Genomic DNA, 27,757 nt, shown 5'->3' with positions numbered 1-27,757 from the left:
ATGTGGTCTATTTTCATTTTATCTCCAGAGTTAATCTTAGGTTACTCTTATTTATTTTTAAGAAATCACACTTGTATTTTGATTGAAATTATATGAATTATAGCAGTTATATTTGGAATACAGTAATGGCATCTTCCCAGTTGAGTGATCTAAACATTTATTAATGTTGTTTGTTGCTTATTTTTAGGTTTTCTTTTGTGTCTAGCAAAAAAAAATTGTATTATTTCTCATCATGAAGTCATAGTACTGGCAGAAAATTTTTAAATGAAGATTTGAAAATTTACCATAAAACCAGCCTCTGTGCTATGACATGTTTTTTTCTTTTGTTACTCATTAGAATACCTTTATGTGTTTGCATATTGCTATTTCATTGATACTCCTTCAAAGACTTTGTTATTTCTAATCACATCATTGATAAACTTTCTAAGTGTGATCAGTTGTTTTTTCCTTTTTCAACTTTTCAACTCAACCTTTGCTATAAAACACACCACTCTAAAACTTGGTGTTTTTAGAATGATAAGTTAGTCTCATGCTTCTGTGGTTTGAGGGTGTTTCTTCTATTCTTGTCTAATAAGCTCACTCACATGGCTGTTGGCAGTCAGCTGCTCAGCTGAGATGGCTGGGACAGCTTGTCTCTCTCTCCGCATGGTCACTCTCATCTTGGACTTTTATCTCATAAGGGTGGTCTCAGAGTTCCCAGAAGGCAAGCCCCAGACAATAGTACTTATCAAGCCTTATTTTATTTTATTATATTTTATTTTATTTTTGCTGCTATATATATTTTTGTTTGTTTTTAATCAAAGTGAATCAACAGTTACACATCATAAATTCTTTTTGATATGCACTAAAATAGTCACCTGGAAAACCCGCTTTTTGTGACAAAGTATAGAAGAAGGGTCGGTCATATTTAAATCACTGAGAACTGGAGAGAATTACTATCACAAACTGTAATTGACATTACATCCATAACAATCTTCCCAGTCCTTATTGTTAAATGCAGTTGCTACATGGTAAACTAGCACAGCATAGAAATAAAAGCAAAAACAAACCAAGAAAAAAAGCCACAAGTCTAGAATTGTAAAACAGTTAAGTTTAAACTTAGTAATCCAATTTATCATTGGGCTCATTAAAACAAATCGTACACCTTGTAGTGTATGATTTTTTCAGTTTTATTATATTTTTTTAAGATTCCACATATAAGTGAAATCATATGACAGTTGTCTTTCTCTGACTTATTTCACTCAGCACAGTGCCTTCTACGCCCATCTGTGCTGCTGCAGATGGCAAGATTTCATTCTTTTTTATGGCTGAGTCATATTACATTCCCTGGCTGGTTTGGCTCAGTGGATTGAGCGTCGGCCTGCGAGCTAAGTGTCGCTGGTTCGATCTTCCAGTCAGGGCACATCAGAGAAGGAAAACTCTGATTCCAAAAAACCTCCGCTGCCTTGCGGCATACCTCTTCAGGGGAAAGGCTAAGGGAGTAAACCCCGACAGAAAATCCGGAGCCAGAGTCCCTAAGGCGGTTTGACGTTGTAGTCAACACTGGCAACTCCTGCGGCGCACCTGAAGCCAAGCTGTATTGACTCCGTCTTTCCCTTGGATCCTTCAGCTGCGAAGAGAGGGGGGGTCTGCTGCATGGGCAACAGCAGATCCTCCATATCACCCTGCCCAGGCTCTGTAGCTTCAGCTTCACTGGAGAGGACACTCCAGCGTCATCGCAAGATGTCGATTCAACACGGGAGGAGACAGATACCGTGTCACTCCCGAATTGGACTGCACAGCCATTCTCGGCGGTGCAGATAGACTCTTAAGAAGCTACACCATCGTCTCTCGAGACGGACGGCTGCCGACGACGACGACATATTACATTGTATATATGCACCACTTCTTTATCTACTTATCTGTTGATGGACACTCAGGTTGCTTTCATACTTTGGCTGTTGTAAATAATGCTGCAATGAACTTGAATGCATATGTCTTTTTAAATTAGTGTTTTGGATTTCTTCAGATAACTTCCCAGAAGTGGAATTGCTAGGTCCTTCTTTGTTTCTTGTTATAGCCTTTGTTGTAAAGTCTGTTTTTTCTGCCTTAAATATTGATACCCTTCCTTTGGGTTTCCATTTTTATGGAATATTTTTTTCCATTCCTTTACTGTCAATCTGTGTGTGTCTTTCAATTTGAAGTGAGTCTCTTGTAGACTGCATGTGTAAGGATCTTGCTTTGTTATCCATTCAGCCACCATAAATCTTTTAATTGGAGCATTTAATTCATTTATATTTAAATTAATTACTTATAGATACGTAGTTATTCCCATTTTTAAATTCATATTTCTGATCTTTTCCTTCTTCTTAAAAATCCCTTTAACATTTCTTGTAAGACTGATTTGGTGGTGATGAACTCCTTTAGCTTTTTCTTTTCTGAGAAGCTCATTGTTTCTCCTTTGGTTCTAAATTATAGCCTAGCTGGTTAGAGTAATCTTGGTTATAGGTCCTTGTTTTCCTCACTTTGAATATTTTGTGCCAATCCCTTCTGGTTTAAAAAAGTTGAGAAATCAGCTAACAGACTTATGGTAGCTCCCTTTGTAAGTAATTAATTCTCTTTCTCTTTGATGCTTTTAAGATTCTTTGTCTTTAACCTTTGTTATTTTAATTATGATGTATCTTAGTGTGGGCCTGTATGATTTAACTTTTACTTAACATAGACCAAGTTTAAAATTATCAGTAGAGATTATAAAAATGAAAAGGTTTTGCTACAGCACGTTTGTCTTGTCCCATTGACTAGAGCCACTCAAACAAACCCAGAGTCTCTGTGGGAAGGAACTACACACAGGGATGTGGATATCAGGAAGTATAATTCATTGGGGACCATTATTATTATAATCTACCACACCTGCTTTCTGGTTCTTTTTCTCTTGTTTTTCTTTCTCTCATTGTTTATTGAGAGCATTTTTATAGTTTTTGGTTTTTTCTATGATAATAATTTTGTGTTACTTAGTGACACTTTTAATTATAGCATCAGCAGAATCTATAAATGATGAGTTTGTTTGTTTTTTTCTTGACATCTCTCTGAAATAAACAATGTTCCTGACTTTCCTTTTGTGAATTTATATTTATAAATTAATTCACTAACACATTTTGGTTCTGTTAATAAAATCATAGTTTAAACAAAAATAAATGTGAACTTTGCTTAAGGTGTGAAAGCAGCATGCTCCCTGGTTCTTTGCCCCAATTTTACAGTGAAAGTGCTATGAAAAGGTAAAGTGAAAGACCTGTAGAAGAATAAAATTACATTGATCTTCATGCAGAATAAACATAGGTCACGTTGGGAAAGACAGAGATCTTGTGTGTTTTGGAAAGTATTTTACATTGATATTAAAAGATTGTGAAGGGAGATTACTATAAAATTGTAAATACTTCCCTTATGTGACTTCACTAACATTCTAGTTGAGAAACATAAATATTATTTGGAAAAAAAAATCATTAGAAAAATGTTTTTTTCTTATTGAAACAAGTTGGTAAAAAGCATAGTCTTTATATTCAATACAGGGGGGAAAAAAGATGGTTTTTAAATCAGAAAAAATTCTGCAGTGAAATAAAAGTCCCTTATGATGGAATTGTAAAAAATTGCTGCCCAAGGACAGTTTCTATACTGTTAATAGTAATTCAAATGCCAACTCAGATGACTTAAAAAACTTTTTTGGGGGTCCATTTAGAATGGAATTTAAGATGGTCTGTTAGGGTACAAACCCGCTATATTCTCGGATCACTGACCATTTGAATAAAATGGCCATAAAGATTTTTTTAAGAAAAAACATTTTTGGGGGGATGACATTGGCTTTGTGTTGCTAATACAAGTTTAGAGTCTGGTGTTTGGATTTCTCTAACTAACCTACCCATTCTGCAGTTTTACCTCAACACAGCTCCTTTATTCTGTTGGGAGGATCCTGAAAACAATAGATTTATTCTGTGTCAGTGCCTTTCCCCTGTTTATGTCCTGAATTAGAATGTGTTACCTTGCCATGTTTTGGTGTCCTTTTCAAGCTACGCCTCCATGTATCTTTCCCAGATACTGCAGTCTATTCAATTACCCCCACCCCACCCCCAGAATGTAGATAATTGGCAGTTTGAACCAGAGGTTAATAAATAACCATATATTGTTTCATGTGCTTTGATTGGATGATAAGCCTCCTAGAGGAGATTCTTATAATTTTATTTTTTTTTAATTTGGTCCCTCATAGCGCTTTGACAAAGCCATGGGCAAACAATAATTGCATAGCATGTGTTCCCTGATGTTAAGAGAGAAAATTAATTTGATATAATTTATTTCTTCTCCTTTAATAAAGGGATAGAATGGGCTCTTCACTAATGATTGAAACAGCAAGAAACCCCACATGTCCTAAGGTAAGTTTAAAGTATATAATACCTAGTTAGAGATGAAAGTCAGGTGAAAATACTTATATTGAAGGCCCTTTATTAAAGGAAAAATTTCTTAGGAACCTGTTTTAATAAATTCATTGATTCCTTATATATTGAGTCATTCTATGAAAATATATTATGTAATCATTAGACCTTTTCTATATATAGTAAAAGTACAGTAAAAGTTTAAGAACATGAAAAACTGAGACTAAAGGTAAGGCAGAATTATAAGGGTTAATCAAATCCAGTGATTAAGAAAAAATTGTGCCATTTTATTTCCTAGATTTTTTAGAAGAAATTATATATGCCTTTTAGATAATTAGATTAATACACACATGAAATCCCAGTTTTAAAAATGTTATTATTACTAGATTAAGTCTGAGTGTGGCTTCTGTTCCTTTATTTTGTTTGAAACTCAGTGATATGAGTATTGCTTGAGTTCTTTGTTCTTTGGTAGTACTTGTTATTTGATTAAGGAATAGGATTTCTGTACCTAGGAATTCCATGCAGCTTGTATTTATTTTTGGATAACAAGCTATAGTCGTGAGAAATCACATACAGCTCCCTCTGTTGATCTTTCACTCTTGTTGTTTATTAATATTTGCATTGATTAATTGTGCACCCATGTGTCAGAATTGTGCTAGGCACTTTGGATACATTATTGACTAAATGCAGACATGGAGTTTATAGTCTAGTAGGGCTGAGTATCATTAATCAAAAAATTACACATATGAGGTAAAGTTTCCCTGAAATAAGTGTTATGGAGCATAAAAACAGTTCTCTGAAAGCATATACTTACAGGGACAAGAGGGAAGGCTACTCCAAGGAAATAAGATTTGAGATCTCAGTGTGAAGGCTGATGAGTAGGAGTATTCCTGGCAAAGGGAATGACCTGTGCAGGAGGAATTCTGGAGATATGCAGGAACCGAAAGAGTTTCTGAAGACTAGAGCCTAAGGATCCAAGAGCAACTTGTGAAATGAGGCTGGAGTGGTAGGTGGATCACACCATGCAGGGCCTTAGAAGCCATGATACTGAAAGGCATATAGTTCTTTTGGAGAGGACCATAGAATGCACTGTATACCTCTTGTTTGTTCCCCTGTATCTTCCGACTTCTTGTTTGTTTTTAAATCATAGGGTTTGCCAACTTTAAATAATAGAGTATTAATAGAGTAGGTGTGGGGGGAGCTTTAGACCCCTCAAATAGTAATTCACACATGCTAAGTGGAATAGTCACCTGTATGTTTCTTAATTCAGCTATCTATACACCAGTTGATAGAAAGACCTCTATTGTAGTATATGGCCAACTTTTATTCATAGTCACCTTGAGCTATACTTGGATCACTCACAGGAACTTGGGACAGGGCCTTTAGTAGTTTATATGATAGCAGGGCTTGACACAGGACTCTTAAATAGCTTTGGCCTTCTTAATACCTTTCACTGTTTAAGTTTATATTTCAGATCATTAGTAAATATAGCACATAAATTAAGCTGACATTGATAAAATCTGAGACCCAAGATGAACATTAGTTTTTTTTAATAAAAATAATTACCCAGTTGCCAGTTATTAACTATAATTAGAAAGTCTTGAGAGTTTGTGTAGTCTGAGTTTCAATTGTTAGTCATAATGTTTTCAAAGAGCATAGAAACAAAAATAATTAATAAAGTATATTATGAAAATAGTATATCTTCAGGTAGTTTTTATTTGTTGCTACTATTGCTGTATCAATTATATAAAATCTACAAATTTACACCTTCTTGAATGTCTTTTTTTAAATTGTCAAATTATGTAGTAAAAAATACTTTTATTATTGTTCTCATATTTCTCAAAAGCATCTCAGTCCTATATCTACTTCTTTATAAGGAAATACCTATTGAAAAAGATCGGGTTCCCATTGCTTAACATCATAGTTATTTTTACATTTATCTTGATGGGTAGAGTTGTAGGTTTTTGTTCATGCTACTAAATAATATTTAATTTTTACAAATCTCAAATATTGCTTCTTACACTTTTTAATTTACTAGGTAGCTGCAGTAAGTACCATAGTAAACAGAGGGATAACACCAAAAGCTTTTGTGTTCAGAAACTATGGTCATTTTCCTGGAGTCAACTCTCATTATTTGGGAGGCTGTCAGTACAAAATGTGGCAGGCCATTAGAGCCTCATCTGCTGCTCCAGGCTACTTTGCAGAGTATGCATTGGGAAATGATCTCCATCAGGTAAGTTGAGTGTGTGGCCTATCTTTTAAAACTTTACATGATTGCTTTAGCCAGGTGGCTCAGCTGGTTTGAGAGTCATCCCATATACCAAATGGTTGCGGGTTTGATTCCCTGTCAGGGCACATACCCAGATTGCAGGTTTGATCCTCATTTGGGGCATGTGTGGGAGGCAACTGGTTGACCAATGTTCTCTCTCACATTGATGTTTCTTTCTCTCTCTTTCTCTGCTTTCCTCTCTCCCTAAAATCAATAAGCATATCCACAGACAAGGATTTAAAAAAAAAAAAAAACTGATTAAAAAGAATCAGCATTTATTAAATGTCATTGAACTTACAGTGAATCAACTAAGGAGACTTTCTTCTTCATGTCTCCATATGGTAGATGTGCAGTACAGGGTATTTTGTTGGTGGTGGTTTTTCTTTAACAAGCCTTCTGGCTTAAAGAGCATATTTTAGGAAAGATTCTTTTTATTTTCCATAAGATGATTCATAGCCAATTATAATAATGATTGGCTTTCCAAATGTCAAAAATAAAATATGAATCACAGTCCCTAGAAATATAGAACACAGTCTGTTTGACAATTTGGGCAGTCATTTAAAGAAATTTTTTTTTCAATTATCATTGACATACAATATTATATTAGATTCAGGTGCACAACATAGTAATTTAGTAATTTATAGACATTTATATAACTTATAAAATGATTCCTCCAATAAATCTGGTACCCATCTGACACCAGAATTATTATATTATTGACTATATTCCCTATGCTATACTTTACATTTGGTGGTCATATTTTGAAGGAGAGGATATATATAATAAAGGTAAACAAGTTAGCTGTGTGCTAGACACTTCATAGTCCTTTGCATGCATTATCTCATTTAATCACATTGCTTATGAGGTAGATAGTTATTTCCATTTTACTAATAAATTTGAATCTTTAGAAAGACTAAGTACCTGGACTAGGATCAAAGCTGTTAAGTGACAGTATGCTTTCCGTAATTACACTCTTTTAAAATGTATGATTACATGATATATAAAGTTGAATATTTCTGGTAATTTATTCTTTTTCTGTCATACAGACTCATTTACTTATCATAACTTTTTTTCTTCTGTCAAAAATTTTTCCCACTATTTATGGAACTCTTAAGTCATAACTTATACTAAGTGATAAAGGCAATAAAGATTTTGAGCTGATACTGCTAAAATATATTTTATATATGCTGAATTTTTTATGATATTCCACTTAAAATTAGTCCCATTTGATGTAGTCAATAGCCTTAACTTTCCTCTTCAGTCACTGAAGTATGGTATGCTGTCTTTATTTGGTATTCAGATATATGTTGAGAAAAATAAACTAAAATTTTGACAGAATTTTCAGGTATTATTCAAAACATACATAGAACTTCTATATAAACTACATATCAACTATATAATTTTAACTTATATATGTAGTGTTATAACATTTTTATGTTATTCAAAACATCATATATAGACCAGCTCTTCTCTATATAAACTACATATTAACTGTATAATTTCAATTTATGTGTGTCAATGTAATAACATTTGTATCAATTTTGTTTGTTTTCTGTTCAATAAATAATTAAATGTAATATTTTACAGAATCCCGTGATACATTGAGGCCGTAATAAGTGAACCGCGATATAGAGAGGGACTACTCTATTTTCAAGTGTGACTGACAGGTCTCACTTTCTTTCTGTCTTTGTAATTAAGAGATTAAAGTAGGATTTCTTTTGTCTTTGGAGTCACTTCTATTTCTTTGTCAAATCAGTCATTGTTGAATTATATAAGACACTTCCTTTTCGTATCTTTCTCTTCTCTTTTCCAATCCTTCAAGATAGAAGGTGCTAGCTATAGAGTTTTTCTCACGTTGCTTTCAGGCATCATTGGTCAAAATAAAATTTTTATTTTAATATGTAGCTTGCTCTTTTTAACAACTATTTCTCCATATTCTTACAGTGTCATAAATGGTGAAGTAACTTAGTGCATCCAAAATTTAATAGTTAAGTTTTGTAGGGATTAGCAAAAAAACATACATGCAAAACCCAGATGCAGACAACAGAGTAGTAGTGATGGCCAAGAGGGAAAGGGGGGCAGGGGCAGGGGATGGGTGGAGGTGAGCTAAGGTAGGGGGGAATGGGGCCATTTATTATAGTGTCAACAATAAAATAAAATTAAAAAGAAAAATGGTTGTCATGCTACAGAATTGCCGTTATGACAAATATTAGTGAAAGTCTCAAGTCACTGCATTTCAGAACCATATGTTCCCAGATTTTTTAATTTCATTTTATCTAAGAAGTAGTTCTGAACTTTAATTCAGCCTTATAGAATACATGTAACAGAAGTAACATGGTTCTTTTTCACTTCAGATAGATCAGTGATATTTCTTTTCTTTTTATGCTTAGCCATTTTTGTATTGATAAACATAATCTTTGAACTTAGGTTGAAATAACTTTTATGTAAAGCATATGACCACATGTACAAAGAATGTGTTTTTATGTAAATAGGGACTGGCTTCAGAAAGATTAGCAAATCGAATTTAATAAGAATATTCAAATGGAATCTGGAGTCTAAACAAATCTTAAGTAATGTTTTCTTCATTGTATATTTTTCCCAATATTTGAGGGAAAAATGGGGTATTTTTTTCTTCATAGGGCACTATGAGGAGAGCAATGAGGAGGAAATTGGGACAACTATAATAGAACAATAATTTTTTGAAAAGAAAGAAAAGCTATTAGTTTAAGCATTATAACTTAATTACTGGCTTCAGTTCTTTAAATAATAGGGTAAATCTGAGTGTTTTTACTCTGAAGAGTATTGGTTGAAATAAATGGTCAGCCTTCACAAAAGAAAAAAAAAAGACACTGAAAAATTGATTAGCATATTCTAAAGTGTGAATAATCTTGATTGCTTAAACAAAGAAAACATTTAAGCAAAGTTTCTTTTCAGTTTTTCAGAAGTTGCCAAGAAATTTAAAACCAAAATTTGGTACTTACTACAATCCTCTTATCTGATAAGTTCTTGAAATATTCCATTATCTCCAGTCTCATTTTAAAAACTCCTTTTAATTGTCATGTCTGACATGTTTTAATGTATAATAAGTTACTTCGTATATTTTTTGGAATCAAGAGAGTATAAATTATAGATTAATATTTTATTTCAGCACTAATTGAAAGTAGTGCTATAATTATTTATGTTTTGGAAAGCAGCTGTATATGCAGAAGTGGCCTCCAAATGCTGAATGAGCTGAGAGACCAAAGAATGGGGCAGACAAGTCCTGCTTGTAAGTTAAAAAGAGTTTAATAGAGGATTTATGTGCAGAAACATAGTCCTGGGCAGTACTAATAAGACAAAAATGGATCCCCACAACTTTCACCCCTCAGACCTTGTGCTTATTTCTCTCCATATTCTTACTATGTCATAAATGGTGAAGTCACTTACTGCCAGAGATAGATGAGTCAAAAGATAGACAACATTGAAAGCAACTCACCCTGGAAAGAGAACTATGGTAAATCCTGTGAAAAGCCCAGAGCTCTGTGTACATATTCTATTGGTCACCTGGGGGAAGCTGAGAGGCTCAAGGATCCATGTTTACCCAGATGTCAAGATGGCAGATTAAGGTGGAGTCATTTATGTTTTCACACAAGGTAGATGAACAGATTTCATTTGCCTTTGACTATAAAGAGAATATTGTTACAGGTTTATTTCATGTCCTAAAAAATTATTGTCAACCCATGGTCGTAGGAATAAATTCAACATCAACAGGCATCCCTAATTTGGGGTGCAGTGAAGAAGGAAACTTTATTCAGTGCAAACAGTTCAATTATGTAACAGAACAGCTGTGAGAACAGCGAGGCTGTAGAACAGCTCAATTATGAAGAAGCACAGCTGTAAAATAGCATGGCTGTGAAGCACTGGGGCCAGGCCCCTCTTTGGCTAGACAGCTCTGCTCTACTCCTTTTCAGTTCACTCGGTCTGCTATGCCCTACTCTGCCCTGCCTGTTCTTCTCTGTTCTGGTCTGGCAAGATGTCTTTGGTGTTTCAAGTACAGCCTGGGACACACAGTCTTCACTTTGTGATGGAAAGGGAAAATGTGCTCTCAGAACCAGAAAGGAGCTGACTTATATAGAAGTCCCTGCCCCTGGTCCCTGATTGGTCTCTCCTCATGCAAATGAAAACTCCAGATCCTCCCAGATTGGTCCAAAAAGCACTGTTCTGATAGGTGAAAATAGAGCAGCACTGATTGGTTGGTGAAAATGCTGATGGGGGTATAGGTGTGCAGCTTTGACTTTGGGTGGGAAAACCCTCAGTCTTATTGGTTGAAGTACTATTCCAGGAACTACTTTTTAAGGGCTGGCTCAGATGGGAGGAACACAGTGCAGGCAGGCAGTTCAGTGCTGGAAGCAGGCAACTTAATGCAGGATTCTCCCTGAAGTGTGATTTATATGAGAAGCCCCTGTGTGGAAATGGCTGCTAAGCTCTCTTTTTAATATCTGAACCCAGTTAAATTACTGAAGGCCCTTAGTAGGTATTTTCTTTCTCATGGTTCACATTATAAAAGTAAGAAGAATTATTTTTGAGTAGTTTCCAATGTATTACTTCTCACCAGTTGCCCAATTAGCATCATATTTATCTTGAAATAGTACTTTTTACACAAAATTATTCTCCCCTTCCCTCCTCTCTCTACCTCTCGCCCCAGCTTTTTTGAGCTATAGCTGATATACACAAAAAAAAAAAAAAAACGCACACATTTGATGTATACAATTTGATGAATTTAGACAACCGTTTTTATTCCCTGTCTTTGGAGAAAAAGCATGATAAATTAGTTTGCACTAGGAATTTTGATGAGAGTCTCATATTATTTTTTAGGCCTTATTTACATTTTAAAAGGTTATGTTCGGAACTCAGAATATATTAACCTAAAGGGAATTATGATACTTTGTATAAATGTTCTAGGTAAAGAGCATTTTTAGCAGCGAGTCTGCCTAGCACCTGCCAGATTGTGCCTGTGTCAGGTCACAACTTATCGTTGTTATGCCTAGACAAAAATGTCATGAATGCTTACTCTGTGCCAGGCACTATGTTAGCCATGAGAAATTCAAAGGTTTTTAATGATTGCTAGCATATTGTGTTTCCTGGATCCTACCCTCAAACTAGAAGAATATAAATACAGTTATAGAATTAGATAATACATTCAATAATAAAAATTAATACAGGCTTAAGAACTAGTGTACAAGATGTGATTTATTTTGTCTGTATTGGCTTTACAAAGATGTTTTTATCTGAATTGATATATAAAGAATGAATAATTGATTAAGATAGAAACAGATGGGAATGGGAGAATGGGGAGTGATTTTAGATGGTTAGAGTTTTTGTTTGGGGTAGATAACTTCTTGGAAATAGGTAGTGGTGATAGCTGTAAAACATTCTGAATGTAAGTAATACCACTGAATCATAAAAATCTTTTAAAAGACCAATTTTATGTATATTTTACCACAATGAAAAACGAACTTCTAAAAACTTAAAAAAGAGGGTGATACGGGGTGAGTGGGGCAGGGGTGTGCAACGGGGGGAAAATTGGGACAACTGTAAAAGAGCAACAATTTAAAGGCAAAAATAAAAAATTAAACTTGTGGCAAAAAAAAGATATGATTAAAACATTTATGTTGTCTATTGGTTATTTTCTGGTAGGTGCTCTGTTTTATGACTTGAAAAAATTAAATATGCATTGAAAGTAATTAAAAAGTACCTAAAATTCACGCTATTAAGTACATGTACAGTGTACTGCAGCTAAAATGTAATCCTGTATGTACCTCTAAGAGAAGCAGCAAATTGTTTTTCAAGTCTTTTTTTTTACCTCAGCACCTAGCAATGTGCCTGGCGAATGCCAAGTATACAATAAGTAAGTAAATGTGAATTTGACTACATAATGGAATGGAAAGGCTGCATGAAATACCATAGACATAACATTTGCCTAATGACTTAACTCTTAGAAGAGGCATCTGACAAGACTAGGCTAACTAAATCGTTTAAGGGATGTTAAGCCTCACCGATAGAGTACAGTGAGCACCAGAATCTTAACTTCTGCACTTTTTTGAGGGAAAGTAGAGTTTTAAAAAATAGGAATTTACTGTGAAGTATGGCTATTAAAAGCACTGCAGAGACATGCTGCATTTCCCTCCACAACTAAGAAGGAATACAACTACCTCAAAACTAGAGACACCCAAAAGTTCCAGAAAATCGAGCTGCATAGAAGTCCAACAAAGATATAAAAAACAAATATCCAGAGAGGTAGGAGGGGTGGAGCCGGGGCAGAGAGGACTTGGTGTGGTGGTGGCAGCAGTGGTGGCGACAGCAGACTGGCAGAAAGTGCAGTCAAGCGTTTTAAAAAGTCGGGAGAGAGACTTCCGGCCAAGATGGAGGCCTAGACTGACATGCTCCATCTCCCTTCACAACTAAGAAGGAGTACAACTGCAAAACCAGAAATAACCCAGAAGTTCCAGAAAATAAAGCTACCTGGAAGTCCAACATATGAAGTTATAAAGAAGTGGTGCTCGTCCGGACAGGTAAGAGGTCAAGGTGTGCTGGCGGTGGCAGCTGCGGCGACAGCGGCAGGACAGTGGAAAGCACAGACACCTGTATTTAAGGGGAGTTGAGAAGCGCCTGAGGAACACTTCCAGCTACAGACCGAACCATCAACTTGCGATTCAAACGCCAGGGAAAGCTGACCCCCATTGCCTTGGACTGTGAGGACAGGAGGCTGTGGGGATGGAGGAGGACGCTCCCAGTCTCACAACAGAGAGTGAATGGCAGGAATCTATCTTGGATCCCCGCCCCCACACAAAGCGCCACAGTGGTGATAAGGGTCACCAAGTAGTGACGAATGAATGGGGCTCAGCCTCCTTATAGCATAGGAGGTGTGATAGCACCACCCAGGAAGCAAAGGTGAACACAAAACTGTCAAGATGGCGCAGATCACAATAGAGATCCTGGTGACGTACCTGACCAGACAGCAAATATCTATAATCTAATGGCTCAGCAGATAGGAAATCTTTCTGAGGCACAGTTCAGAGCTTTGGTTGTATAAATGCTTACGGACCTAACAGCATATCTTAAGACGGGGAAAGAATGAAGGCCAGTCCTGCTGAAATGAATGAAAACACATATGAAACTAGTGGTGAGGGAAAGAAAACCTGGGATCAAATCAACAAATCGGAACATAGGGAAAGAACAAACAGTCAACCAGTGCAGAAAGAGGGAACAGAAAGTGAGGAAAAAGAAACTCAGAAACCAATGGGATAGCTATAAGCAGGCCAACATCCGAATCATAGGGTTGCCAGAAGGTCAATAAGAAGAACTAGAAATTGAAAAATTATGTGAAAAAATAATGAAGCAGAACTTCCCTAACTTAGGGAAGGAAATAGACTTACAGGTCAAGGAAGCACAGAGAATTCAAAAAAACTGGACCCAGGGAGAACCACACGGAAATACATTATAATCAAAATGTCAAAAATTAAGGATAAAGAGAGAATCTTAAAAACAAGAGAGAAGAAGAGAATTACATACAAAGGAATCCCAATAAGACTCTCAGCTGATTTCTCAAAAGAAACTCTGCAGGCAAAAGGGACTGGCAAGAAATATTCAAAGTAATGAAAAGCAAAAACCTAAAACCACGATTACTCTATCCAGTGAAGCTGCCATTCAGAATAGAAGGGCAGAGAAAGTGCTTCCAGGACAAAGTGAAACTGAAGGAGTTCATCAGATCCAAACCACTGTTATATGAAATGTTAAAGGGACTTTAAGAGAATGAGGATCAAAACTATGGACATTAAAATGAAAACTGTATCACAACAACCAACAACAGAAGCTAGGGGATTGAAACAAAGGCAAACTAAGTAGGCAGTGAGAGTGGGAAAAGAATTATAGGTATGGGGAACATTTTGGGAGGAGGTCAGCGGGGCGGGGGGAGGGAGATAGTACAGGACTTAAGCATAGTAGGAGGGAGTAGAGTAGGTAGATGTTGAGAAGAACTATATGCACAATCAATGGGCATGGATTAAGGGTGGGGAGAAAACTGGAGGGAGGTGGGTCATTGGGTGGAAGGAAACAAAGGGAAAAGAAATTGGGACAACTGTAACAGCATAATCAATAAAACATAATTAAAAAAAAAAAGTCAGGAGGGACACCTGGGGAGTGCTCCCAGCAGCAGACGAGACCGCGCAGCTTATGATCCCAGCACCGCGGAAAATAAAGACTCATTGCTATGAAAACCAGTGTGTGTGGGTGCGGAGGAAGAAACTGCTGGTCTCTCAGCAGAGTCCACTTGTTTAAAGGGCTCCCACAACCCTAGAATATCCGCAGACGCACCCACTCTGGGAGCGACGACCAGGGCAACAACCAGAGAGGTGCCAGTCCCATAGAGCAGTGGGAGAAGTGCCTGGAATAGGGGCGAGTGCTGAGCAAGCAGCATTGTTCCCTCTCAGACGTCTCCCCCACATACAGTGTCACAACATGGTGAAACAGGTCGCCCTATACTGACAAATACCTAAGGCTCTATCACTTACAATGTATCAGGTGCGACAGCTCTACTTAAGACACAGAGGCAAACTAACAGGAGCCTGTCAAGTTGAGGAGACAGAGCAGAATGGCCCAAAAGAGAGAATGGATCAAGGGTCCAGTGGGAGAACTAAGCAATGAGGAGATAGATAACATAACAAACGAGGAGGTAGCCAGCATAGCAGATGCAGAGTTCAAAACACTAGTGATAAAGATGCTCACAGACTTGACAGATATGCGTAAGTATGGCAAACACATCGGAGAAGAAGTGAAGGCTATGCTAAATGAAACGAAGGAAAGTCCACACAAAACCAATGGTGAAGGGAAGGAAACTGGGGTTCAAATCAATGATTTGGAACGTAAGGAAGAAAAAAGTCAACCAGTACAGAATGAGGAAACGAGAATTGAAAAAAATGAGGAGAGGCTTAGGAACCTCTGGGACAACTTTAAATGTGCCAACACCTGAACCATAGGGGTGCCAGGAGGAGAAAAGGAAGAGCAAGAAATGGAAAGCTTATGTGAAAACAATAATGAAGGAAAACTCCCCAAATTTGCCAAAAGAAATTGACATACAAGTTCAGGAAGCACAGAGAGTCCCAAAGAAGCTAGGCCCAAAAAGGACCACACCAAGACACAACATAATTAAAATGCCAAAGGTTCAAAATAAAGAGAGAATCTTAAAAGCAGCAAGAGAAAAGCAGAGAGTTACCTACAAAGGGTCTCAATAAGACTATCAGCTGATTTCTCAAAAGAAACTTTGCAGGCAAGAAGGGGCTGGCAAGAAGTATTCAAGGTGATGAAAAGCAAGGACCTCCAACCAAGATTACTCTATCCAGCAAAGCTATCATTTAGAATGGAAGGGCAGAGAAAGTGCTTAACAGACAGTGTAAAGCTAAAGGAGTTCATCATCACCAAGCCATTATTATATGAAATGTTAAAGGGGACTGACTTAAGAAAAAGTGGATCAAAACTGAACACTAAAATGACAGCCAACTGACAACTATCAACAACTGAATCTAAAAAATAAAAGTCTAACTAAGCAAACCAGAATAGGAACAGAATCATAGGTATGGGGATCATTTGGAAGGTTATTAGCTGTGAGGGGGAAGGAGGAGAAATTGGGATATGGTGCAGGGATTAAGAAACATAATTGGTTGGTACAAAATAGGCAGGGGGAAGCTAAGAATAATATAGCAAAGGGTGAAGCCAAAGAACATATATGCACAACCCATGGACATGAACTAAGCAGGGTGGGATTGCTTGAGGGACGGGGGATACTGGTCAGGGTGGAGCAAAGGGAAAAAAATTGGCACTACTGTAACAACATAATATACTTTTTTAAAAAAGCATTGCAGATCTGACGACTTTAATTTGGGATTGATCTTACTGTTTTCAATTCTTGCTAAACTTTGTCTCTTCTTTTCTCCCCTTTTTGTCTTTTCTTATCCTTCATTATAGGCATTTATAATAATAAGTGTTTCATTTAATGTACCCAGATAATTAGAAGTTACACAGAGAATTTAAGATAAAAATAATTGAATAAAAGAGTTAACTTTTGCTGAATTAGAAATTAAATGTTACCTCTATTATGGGTTGGGTATCATTCTAATGTACTGTTAATTGAAAATAAAGCAAAAAGCTGAAATGATTAACTTTTATTTGAGAAAACCTTTAGGAAATAATTTATTTATTACCTACGTTTAAGGAAACTAAGAGATTTAGAAAGTTAAACAGTACAAATTCCTGGCCAATTTATGACATATAAAGATGGCTAAATTTAAAAATAGTTTTTTTCATCTGGTGAATGGATATACAAACTGTTATATTTGAATGATTTGAATAATTAACTATTACTTATCAATGTGCCAGTTGAGATTGTGAAAAGGTATGAGTTATCATAAAAAGGAATTAATTAACATGCATGGATCTTAGAAGTATTTTCTAGGTGAAAGAAACCAGACTTAAAAGACTATGTGCTGTGTGTCCATTTATTTTGATAACGAAAGCTAATGTGTGACCTTGGAGAGTAGGGAGAATACTTTTTGTAGATAAGAGGATTAAGGAACTGAGAGTCCAAGGTATTGTAAAGATGTGAAGTAATGTTGGTTAATATAAAGAATTCTGCCCCTTTCTACATGGGGTAGAAAGGAAATCTGTGAGCCCTGTTTTGGTTGATTTGTTGAAAGAGGAGTGACTGGAAGTTATTAATAGGTGACAGCAATGATGGGGAAATGGTAGCATGGTTGAATAGCAGAGTCTTTAAAGAACATGAAGGAAAGTGGGCCCCGTGGCTCTAAAAACTTGTCCCACTCTCCAGAGTGATCAGTTCCAGCAGCTAAAGTCTCAGTTCATCTGCGTCAAACTTAGCACACACGAGGATCATGCTTTCTGGCCTGTCATAGAGTAGATGGACATTTAAGTTTTTAATGAATGAACTGAAACAATCTTCTTGGTATCAAAGACTTACTTTTCACAATCTTAACTTGCACTTTGATAAGTTTAGTTTAGGATTCTGTTGTTCTGTGTATATTCTCTGCCATGCAACTTTTGAGTTTAGGAATGATTCAACTATTACTATAGCATTTAACTATATTGCTAAGATTTACATTGAAAAATTAGGCCTATTGAGTCTATAATAAAGATAAGTATGATGCTAACATGTATGCTGCTGCTTTGTCATTGTGCTCCTGGTACAAACTTCCGTCTTCTTGAGCCTAAAGAAGGGAGGGAGGTTTCACTTTTCTTAGGATACCTCCTGCCAGTTGGGTGGCAAATAAGGTGAACCCACCACTCCTCCATTCTCACCTTTTTTTTTTTCTATCCCAGATCTGGGTCATTTACAGACCAGCTTTCTTGTCATTTTTAGGTTTCAGAGACAATTTCAACTTAAGCACATCTCAGCCACAAAGGGACATTTATGAAAAGAGCCAAAGACCTGAAATATGATGGGGCTGTGAATAAATGTGCACTTAATGACAAGAGATTTCTTTTAAAAGGACAGCCTTTTCTCATGAAAGTCACAAATGTGGAAACACACTTTTGAAGAGATGTAGAGTGGTGGAGGTTGGCATCTCAGGAGAAGGTGGAGATTGGATTGGCCCATTCTAAAATGGCGAGCAGAGCAAACAATGAGAACATGTGACAGAACAGCTTTTCTCAGAGTCCACACAACCCTGTGTATTCTTGTCCCAGAGGTATCATAAAGCTACATATTGGAAATGAATGATATATTCCATGATAAAGGAACATTAAGTCACATTGACTATTCCATAACTAAAGAGCCAATTAACTTTCTCTGGAAAGTGTGGTTCTATTTTGGAACATTTCTACACTGCTGCCTTCTAGTGTAATCTCAGCTAGTTGAACCAGACTGTTATTTGAGATACTTGTTTTTGAGAAAGTTGTTTTGGTAATGTTTAAAATGAAGAGTTCTCATTACCAATGATTTGTGAAATAAATATGACGTCTCCTAAAATAACAATATAAATACACAAAAGGATTAGGAGTGTTTCTCCTTCACAGTCCATGACAAATTTTAGCAACAGTAGTATACTTCATTAGCAGAGCAAAGGCCTGCATAATGTTTTTAATGGGGCCTTCCAGCCAGAGAACACTAATATTGACAGTGGTGGAGGTCTAGAGTAGATGATTTTTCTCAAGGATACGTTCCTTTGATCCTTTGAGAAACTAATTTTGTAAAAAGACAAGCAAATGATTACCTCACTAGAGGTTGGGTTGCTGCATGTTCTTTTTTACCTTTATTAGAAACTTGCAAATTATTTGAAAGGAAAACTTGTTAAAGTTCTAGGGCCAATACTCAAGTAAGTTGCCATTGAGCTCATTTAAAATTGTACGTGTACCTATAATCAATACAATCCCTAACCATAAAATTTTGGAACTGGAATGGACTTTAGAAATTATGGAGTTAAACTTTATTTTTACCTGGCTGCTGTGGCTCAGTGGATTGAGCGTCGGCCTGTGAGCCAAGTGTCTCTGGTTCAATTCCCAGCCAGGGCACATGACTAGGTTGCACGTCAGGTCCCTAGTTGGCGGCGCGAGTGAGAGGCAACCACACAGTGATGTTTCTCTCCCTCTCTCTAAAAATAAATTAATTAATTAATTAATTTTTTAAAAAAACTTTTTTTTAAAAGTTATGGTGCCTCAACCAATGAGCTAGTAGTAAGTACAAGAGCTGAGATTAGAATTATAAATATCAATATTCCTAATCTGTGTTTTCCCCACAATCCTGAATCCTCAAGAAAAAACTTACATACCATTATTATATTTTTTTTAAAGTATATGACATTTCAAAAAAAGTTAATTTTTAAATATACACATACACAATCTCTGCTGTAAGGAAAACTCTGCTATGCAAAGCAGTTCATTTGCCAAAGATTCTAGGTTACCATAATTTTACCATACTAGTACATTAAAAAAGAATTTTGAAAAAAATGTATTTCGCAAAAAAATATAGTTCATTATGTATGTATCTTTACCTAAGAATATTTGAATTTACTATAATGATGGTAACTTCCTTTAAAATATGTATTGCATTATTGCATAACAATTTATATTTCTCATCCTATCATTGTGGAAGACATTATTTCAAGATTCTTTTTTCATGTACTAATATCAAATTCAGTAATGTCTTACCTTCCAGGAGAAATGGATTGTTTTCTACTCAGTATGTTAGTATCATTTCAGTTATGTTAATAGATGACTCTTGGATCATATTTTCAAGAATAAGTGATGGTTAATTGAGCAAAGAAGGGGGCCCTGGACAGAGTATTTTGAGACAACAACATGAGCAAAGGCATGAAGGCAGGAGAATGTGGTTCATTCAGAAACTACAAATAACTCACAAATGGCTAGATTGTAGGATTAGATAACCATTTTAAAAGTACTCTTACTAGCATATTTTACCCTTCTTTCCTTTTAAATTCTTCAAAATAATATTGATTATTGATGAATACTAAAAATATAGGTTATGTTTAGGTTATGTCTACATTATAATGAATGTGATACTTTGAAATTGTACTGTTAATAAAATTTCAACTTAAATTAGTTGCATTAATTTGGTTATATTTGACTTATGAATGAAGAACTGGTTTTAATTGTTTAGTAGAACCACAATTCTTAGGTTTTTTATAGAATCTATATTAACCACTAAGCAAAGATAATATATCTTTAAAAAGTAATTCAGTTCCTTGCAGTAGTTTGCAGCAAAATGGACAAAGCAATTCAAGAAGTTCAAAGAACTTTCATAATAAGAAAAGAATACTAATAAGGCCGGTGAGGCCAGTGAGTTTTTGCATGACTTTTTTGTATCTGTAATATATAAAATAAATTCACTTTAAAGGAACCTTTTTTTTTAATGGTAGCTTGCTTTTTTAAAAGATTTTATTCTTATTTTTTTAGAGAGAGGGGGAGTGAGGGAGAAAGGGAGGGGAACATTGATGTGAGAAAGAAACATCAATTAATTGTCTCTCGTATGTGCCCAACCAGGGATCGAACCCGTAACTTAGGCATGTAGCTTGACCAGGAATAGAACCAGCAACCTTTTGTTTTGCAGAACAATACTCAACCAATTGAGCTACATCAGTCAGGTCATTTAAAGGAACTGTTTGTTTTTAAATAATATGTTGTCGAATTTATTATATAGTCCAGCCTTCCCTGTGAGTACATTTCAAGCTGTTTAAAATACTATTTTTTTTGTTTTCATATTTGTAAAATAGAATTTCACTCTTAAGAGTTCTATATTATGTTTTCTTGACTTATATTTTGCAGGATGGTGGTTTGCTTCTGAATAACCCTTCAGCATTAGCAATGCATGAGTGTAAATGTCTTTGGCCAGATGTCCCACTAGAGTGTATAGTGTCCCTAGGCACTGGACGTTATGAGAGTGATGTGAGAAACACTGTGACTCATACAAGCTTGAAAACCAAACTGTCTAATGTTATCAACAGCGCTACAGATACAGAAGGTTAGTTGTTTGCTACCTTAGAGCACTTTAACTTCTAGAATTCAGCTTTTGTAGAATATGCTGATGCTTACTGCAAAAGAATATGTGTCATGTCTGTTTTATAGGCTTAGGAAGCACATGAGAACAAGTCTTCTATTGTTTTTATTTCTCCTCACCCATTTCTTCTAGGTTATCCTAGAATAGAGACTCTTCTCCATTTGGGAGTTAGTGCTGCGTTTGCCTATTTACAGTTGGAGAAGTATCTAAAGCTGGGTTAGCACAAGGGCTTGGTTGGAGACTTAAGCCATTTAAAAAACAAGGAAAAGAAAAAAAGTCAGGTTGGTTCACATATACACACAACAGTGAGAGAATTAGAATACTTACAGAACTAGATTATTAGTAATGTTGAGGCAAACTGGAATTAGAATAAGTGCTTCTGCCCTTCTTGCCCCTGTAACCTAGTTTTCATATAAAAGCTGAAGTGATTTTTTAAAAACATAAATCATGTCTCTTAACCCTGCTCAAAACCCCCTAGGCTTCGCACCATATTAGAACCAAATCCAGAAGTCTCATTCACTGAAGTTTACCAGACTACATCCCTTCCTGCCCTCCCCCCACCAAAAAAAATGTGTCCCTTTTATAAACTGTGTCCAGCTACACTTTAATTTTTGCTGTTCCTCAGGAAGTCTCCTGCCTCAGGACCACTCAGTTGCTGTATTCTCACCCTATAAGGCCTTTACGAGATACATGTTTGATTCATCCCCTTACTTTATTCAAGTCTGCTCGGATATTTCCTTAGAGAGACCTTTCTTGACCACTTTCCAACCCTCTCACCATCTTACTCTTAATACTCTTATCCTGCTTCTTTTTTTTTTTCCCCAGTCTCTTAGAGCATTTATCTCATTTGGGTATATGTTTCATGTTTGCTTGTTTAATTGCCTATTATCTCTGTCCTACAAGAATGTAAGGCAGGAATTTATCCAGCTGAATATGTTGACTTCAGTGACTGGCAGTCAGTATTTGTTGAATTTCTAGTTTTGGCCTTGAGATCTAGATCTCCTTATTTTAGTATTTTATTTCTAAGTTCTATGTGAAATCAATTATTACATTTTTTAAAAGAATTGTTACCACATAGCCCCTTGCTTCTGAATCTCACTTTTTCCATATTATGTTATATTTGCCTATGTAGGATCTTAAACACCCACTAAGGACTTTCATCCATTAAATGATAACCCAAGAAAGGCTGATATACGTAATAGTTTTTTCAGTATGTGAAATTTTGTTGTCAAATCAATAAAATATTCTTAACTGTAAGCAATCTACTGACCAAAAGATAACTTTAAATTATGCAGCTTCATAATGCTTAAACACATACCTTGTGCAAACCCTATGATGAGCTCACTTCAAATTTTCAGATATGAAATGCTGCCTTTCTATACTCATTACACTGTAGTTAATGAAGAATTTATATGGCTATCCAAAGGACCTAAAATAGCCAAGACAATTTTGAAAAGAACAAAGTTAAAGGACTTGCACCCTCTGATTTCAAGACTGTAAAACTACAGAAAGCCAGGGACTGTTATTTGCATAAGACTGTTATTTGCACATAGATCAGTGGTACATAATAGAGTACAGAAGTTGATCTATACATATAAGCTCAAAAGATTTCTGAGAAAAAGAAATTTTCAAATTGTATGGGGACAACTAGATAACTGTATTCAAAAAAATTGAACTTTGATCCTTCGTTTGATATACAAAAATTAACTTGAATGGCTCATAGACCTAAATATAACAGCTAAAACCGTAAAACTTCCTAGAAGAATACCCTGGAGAAAATCTTTATGACTTTGTGCTAGGTAAAATTTTTTAGATATAACACAAAAAAGCATGAACTGAAAAAGAGAAAATAAATTAGACTCTTGTCAAATTACAGGTTTTCCTCTTTGAAAGACACTTCTGATTATGAACAGACAGACTGAAATAAAGTATTAATAAAACATGTATCTGATCCATTATCAGATATATATAGTCTGATTTATTATCAGCAATATGTAGTCATACCCAAAATATATAGAGAATTCTTAACATTATATCTATCAAGAATATATAAAGAAGAAAACAAGAAATTCAGTAAAAAAATGAGCAATCTTTGGCTGGTGTGGCTCAGTGGATTGAGATCTGGTCTGCAAACCAAAGGGTCACCAGTTCAATTCCCAGTCAGGGCACATGCCTGGGTTACAGGCCCGATCTCTGGAGGGGGCACACAAGATGCAACCACACATTGATGTTTCTCTCCCTCTCTTTCTCCCGTCCCCTCATTCTAAAAATAAATAAATCATATCTTTAAAATGGCCATTTTAAAAAAATGAGCAAAATATTTGAATAGACACTTCATGAAGAAGATATACAGAGGACTGGTAAGTACATGAAAGACTTCTCAACCTCATTAGTCATTAGGGAAATGAAATTAAAGCTCCAAGATACCCCTACACATCTTCTAGAATGGCTAAGTTTAAGACTGACTACTAAGTTTTGGCAAAGATAAGAAGCAGTGAGAGCTCTGGTGTATTAATGGTTGGAATGCAAAATGGCACACCCGTTTGGAAAACAGTGTTACAATTCTTAAACAGATAAACATACTTTTACCAATTTCATCCCCTGGCATTTACCCTAAAGAAATGGAATCATTTATCTGCAAAAATACTTAGGTGTAAATGTTTATAGGAAGATTATTTCTAATAGCGAAAAACAGAAGAGGAACAGAGCTGGAGAGAACAAATGATGCTGTATTGTACAATGGAATACTAGTCAGCAATAAAAAAGAAGTAACTGTTTACACATGCTGCAACACAGATAAATTTTAAAAGCATTTTGCTAAGTAAAATAAGCTAGACATAGAAGGGCTATATCCTTATGATTCTGTTTACATGAAATTCTAGACAAGGCAAAGGTAAGGGGAGACCACCTAGAAAGAGGAATGAAGGAACTTTTTGGAATGATGGAAATGTTCAATGTCGTGATTTTGTGGTGGTTATGTAAGTGTATATATTTGTTAGATCTTGTCAAATTATACACATAAAATTGTTGAATTTCACTGTATGTAAATTATGCCTGAACAAAGGTGACCCCAGAAAATTAAAAACAAAAATAAGAGGTTGGAAAGGCATTTCAGCAGTGATTAACAGTATGACCAAAAACAGAGAGAAGAGAATATAATTTAATAGAAGTTAATATGAAGTATTCTGGGAGATTAATTTTATTTTATAGTTATGTTTATTATTATGGATTTCTTTTGTACTGTTAATTAGCTGGAATGATGAAATAAGCAAGGCTTTGTAATTTTCCCTAAAGAAGATAATTTAAAAAAACAAACATTTGGTCACTGCAGAATAACTTTTCTTATTCACCCTATTCTCTCTTTGTTTTAACAGAAGTCCATATAATGCTTGATGGTTTATTACCTCCTGACACCTATTTTAGATTCAACCCTGTAATGTGTGAAAACATACCTCTAGATGAAAGTCGAAATGAAAAGTTGGATCAGCTGCAGTTGGAAGGGTTGAAATATATAGAAAGAAATGAAGAAAAAATGAAAAAACTTGCAAAAATATTAAGTCAAGAAAAAACAACTCTGCAGAAAATTAATGATTGGATAAAACTAAAAACTGACATGTATGAAGGCCTTCCATTCTTTTCAAAATTGTGATGAATGTGTGTGTATATTCTCATAATGAATGCCCATTCAGAAGGTCCACCGAATTCAGTGAGGAATCATAGGGTTCAACATGAGTTAACTTTGAAATACTTACAAATTCTTGGGAATCCCAAAAAAGACTGCTTGGACCAGCTTGCACAGCACAGGGAGTATACTTGGTTTCAGAATTTATAAGGAAATTAGGTTTTTATGATGTTAGTAATTAACTATGCTTTAGGAATCTTATTGTGCTATTTGGTTGTAGTAAATATTGGTGTTCTATTGTTTGGTGTTTGAAAATTTATTAATATATGTGCCAATTAAGAACTGAAAAATATCATATATACTTGCTATTTTTTTTCTTTAGTCACCATAATCATGTTGAATTTATTTGATCATTGATTTTCTTCTATGTGGAAGCTAACTTATTAAATTTACATCACATGTTTTCATGAGCTACATTCTGCAATCCAAATGTTGCCTTTTACTGTAATATCATTTAAACATACAGAAAATTGGGATTTTCTTTGTCAGAGGACTTTTACATTGCAAATATGAAAGAACCAGATATAATTTTCTGTTCAAACTTGTTTGATTCAAAATCATAGGAGAGATTCTGGTCAATCACTTTCTGCCCTTGAAATTTCAAGATAATTCTGTCAACTTTTCTAGCTCTAGCTTATTATTCACTGTTATAAAATTAACTACTTGAATTTACTAAGAAAATATTCCTATCATTAACAAAAATAAGCTATTCTGATAATTTATTGTTAAAAGGCTAATGTCATTTTAAGATTATTGTTTGTAATGTAGCTCCTCATTTCTTTGTAGGATTTGAATATAACGGTTAACAATAGTATGCTTAAAAAAATGTTAGGCTTGTTTTACCATATTAACTCCTTTAATTGTCTGGATTTCACAAAAATTAATATGCTAACTCAAATCATTGTTTATGCCAAACAAATTAATCTCTGTTGTATTATCTGTCTGCCTTGTTAATCATGTTGAGATCTGTGAAGAAAATGAAAAAAGGCAAGTGCTCTTTGCTTTATACATATAAACTAAAGCAAACATTTCCTGTTGCCCATATTGTCGTATTGCTTCTTTGCAACACTGAGGGCAGACAGCCTTTCTGGGTTTCAGATACTTCATTTGTAAAATTAGGAAAGCTAGCTCTAAAATATTAAAATACTATTTTCTTTATGACAGCCTAAAAACTAAATCCTTCAAATGTACAAGCAAAAGATAGGAAGAGATAAGAAAATGAATTTCTAGTCCCACACAGGTAAGATTATTTTTTAAAGAAGCAAAGAAGAGCCTATTTTAGAAAAAAAATGTAATAAATTCTCCATTTCATCAATTACATTAAAAAATATAGAGAATAAAAGTTGGCTCAGGCCTTCTTAGATGTCTCAAAATTCTTATCTCTGTAGTAAATGGCATGCTGTTGATATTTCAGTTCCCTACTTGCTGCAGATACTATTCCTTATTTAAAAGAGTACCTCAGATAGATTGGTCCCTAGAGGCATATAGGCTGGATGGGATTTCCCCTAGGGGTTGGAGGGAGCCTGGCCTGGGTTATAATTATACTGTGCACTTATTTCTCTCCCAAACTACATTTTATTCAGGAGAAAGTAGATGTCCAAGGAATCTTCTGAGTGGGGAAGGAAGTCACAAAAAGTCATTCTGCAGTCTGAAGGGGTAGAGGAGGATCTTACAACTTTGTTTTGGTAGTTGAATGGAGGGGTCCTTTTTAGCTTCTCCTGTCCCAGCAGCTACTGACAACTGTCAGCTGCTAATTACTGAGTAGCTAGGACCCCTAGAGTTCAAAGCTCAATTTTAGCTAACCTGTTTTGCTCTAGAAAAACTTCCAACAGTTTTCAATATTTCACAAGTATTGGTGCTAATAATATGATTAAACACATTGACTTTTAACATCTGGGTTACAGTTGTTAGGTGCAGTATAAGCAAATATGAAGGTACCAGTTATTTCTAAAAATGTAAATTCCTTTTGGACAACAACTATTTCATAGTCATATGCGACTAGAAAAACTTGTAAGAAAAATAGAAATAATTGGAAACTAGAATATTTCTGAGTATTCTTTGTAATAAGCCGAATTCATGCACAATAAAGTGATATTTAATGCATTTTGCAAATGTGCACCTATCATGTAGTTAACCCTCTCTGTCCCTTGATTTTGCTTAGCTGATTATTTTCCTCTCGGATAGCAGTACAGTATACAGGGTGGGGCAAAAGGAGGTTTACAGTTGTGAGTGTTCGAAACAGTTTATTCTTCAATTATTTATTAATTGTATTATTTTCCATACGAACAACTGTAAACCTACTAGTGTCCTAAGTGTACTCTGGCTGTAGCTTCTTTCTTAAACTACATAGTATTTTAACAAGGTGGTTTGGGCCAGGTTGTTGGGAGGTGGGCGAGGGATCCCAGAAGTAGGGCCAGAGCCTACACCCCGCCCCGAGAGGGACAGGGGTTGCAGGAAGTGCCAGAGGCCGCCTGGATTGAAATCACAGCCAAAACCTTGTAACAGCTTTCCCACACCCTACGGCTACTGTAAACAAAGGCAACTAATTATGCTGTGAACCCACGAACCAAGGTTTGCCCTAGCAGCTGAGCAACTTGTGACACAGCCTGCAAAGGGCCAGGTGAGCTCTGGGGACCAGACGCCCCACCTCAGGTTGAGAGGCTTGTGTGCCTGTGCACGGCTGGGAAATTTATGCCCCCTTCTGCAAAATGGCTGGTGGAAGCGCAGCAAAGACACTGACAAACACACGGACATTAGCCCACAGGTGTTGAAAAACAGGATACCCCCGTCGCACATGGGCTTTTGGGCCTAGGCTTTAAAAACAACATGTGCAGAAACGTGCTCTC

The 27,757-nt window shown here is 35.7% G+C and overlaps 1 protein-coding gene across 3 annotated transcripts in view; it reads left to right on the top strand.

Moving 5' to 3' along the window:
- Positions 1 to 26,887, top strand: part of PNPLA8 (patatin like domain 8, phospholipase A2) — a 66,684-nt gene extending 39,797 nt beyond the window's left edge. For all 3 annotated transcript variants that reach the window (XM_090287365.1, XM_090287366.1, XM_090287367.1), the window contains exons 7-10: positions 4,343 to 4,400; positions 6,439 to 6,633; positions 20,998 to 21,193; positions 24,604 to 26,887. In XM_090287365.1, coding sequence (XP_090143491.1) covers positions 4,343 to 4,400; positions 6,439 to 6,633; positions 20,998 to 21,193; positions 24,604 to 24,878 — 724 coding nt within the window. In that variant the 3' untranslated portion in view covers positions 24,879 to 26,887. The remainder of the gene's footprint in view (positions 1 to 4,342; positions 4,401 to 6,438; positions 6,634 to 20,997; positions 21,194 to 24,603) is intronic.
- The last annotated feature ends 870 nt before the right edge of the window (positions 26,888 to 27,757 follow it).

This window comes from Furipterus horrens, unplaced genomic scaffold (genome assembly GCF_987537825.1).
Source record: "Furipterus horrens unplaced genomic scaffold, mFurHor1.1.pri manual_scaffold_9, whole genome shotgun sequence".
NCBI classification, from domain to species: domain Eukaryota; kingdom Metazoa; phylum Chordata; class Mammalia; order Chiroptera; family Furipteridae; genus Furipterus; species Furipterus horrens.
The sequence above is the reverse complement of the archived record's forward strand: the minus strand, read 5'-3'. Positions and strand labels throughout refer to the sequence as shown.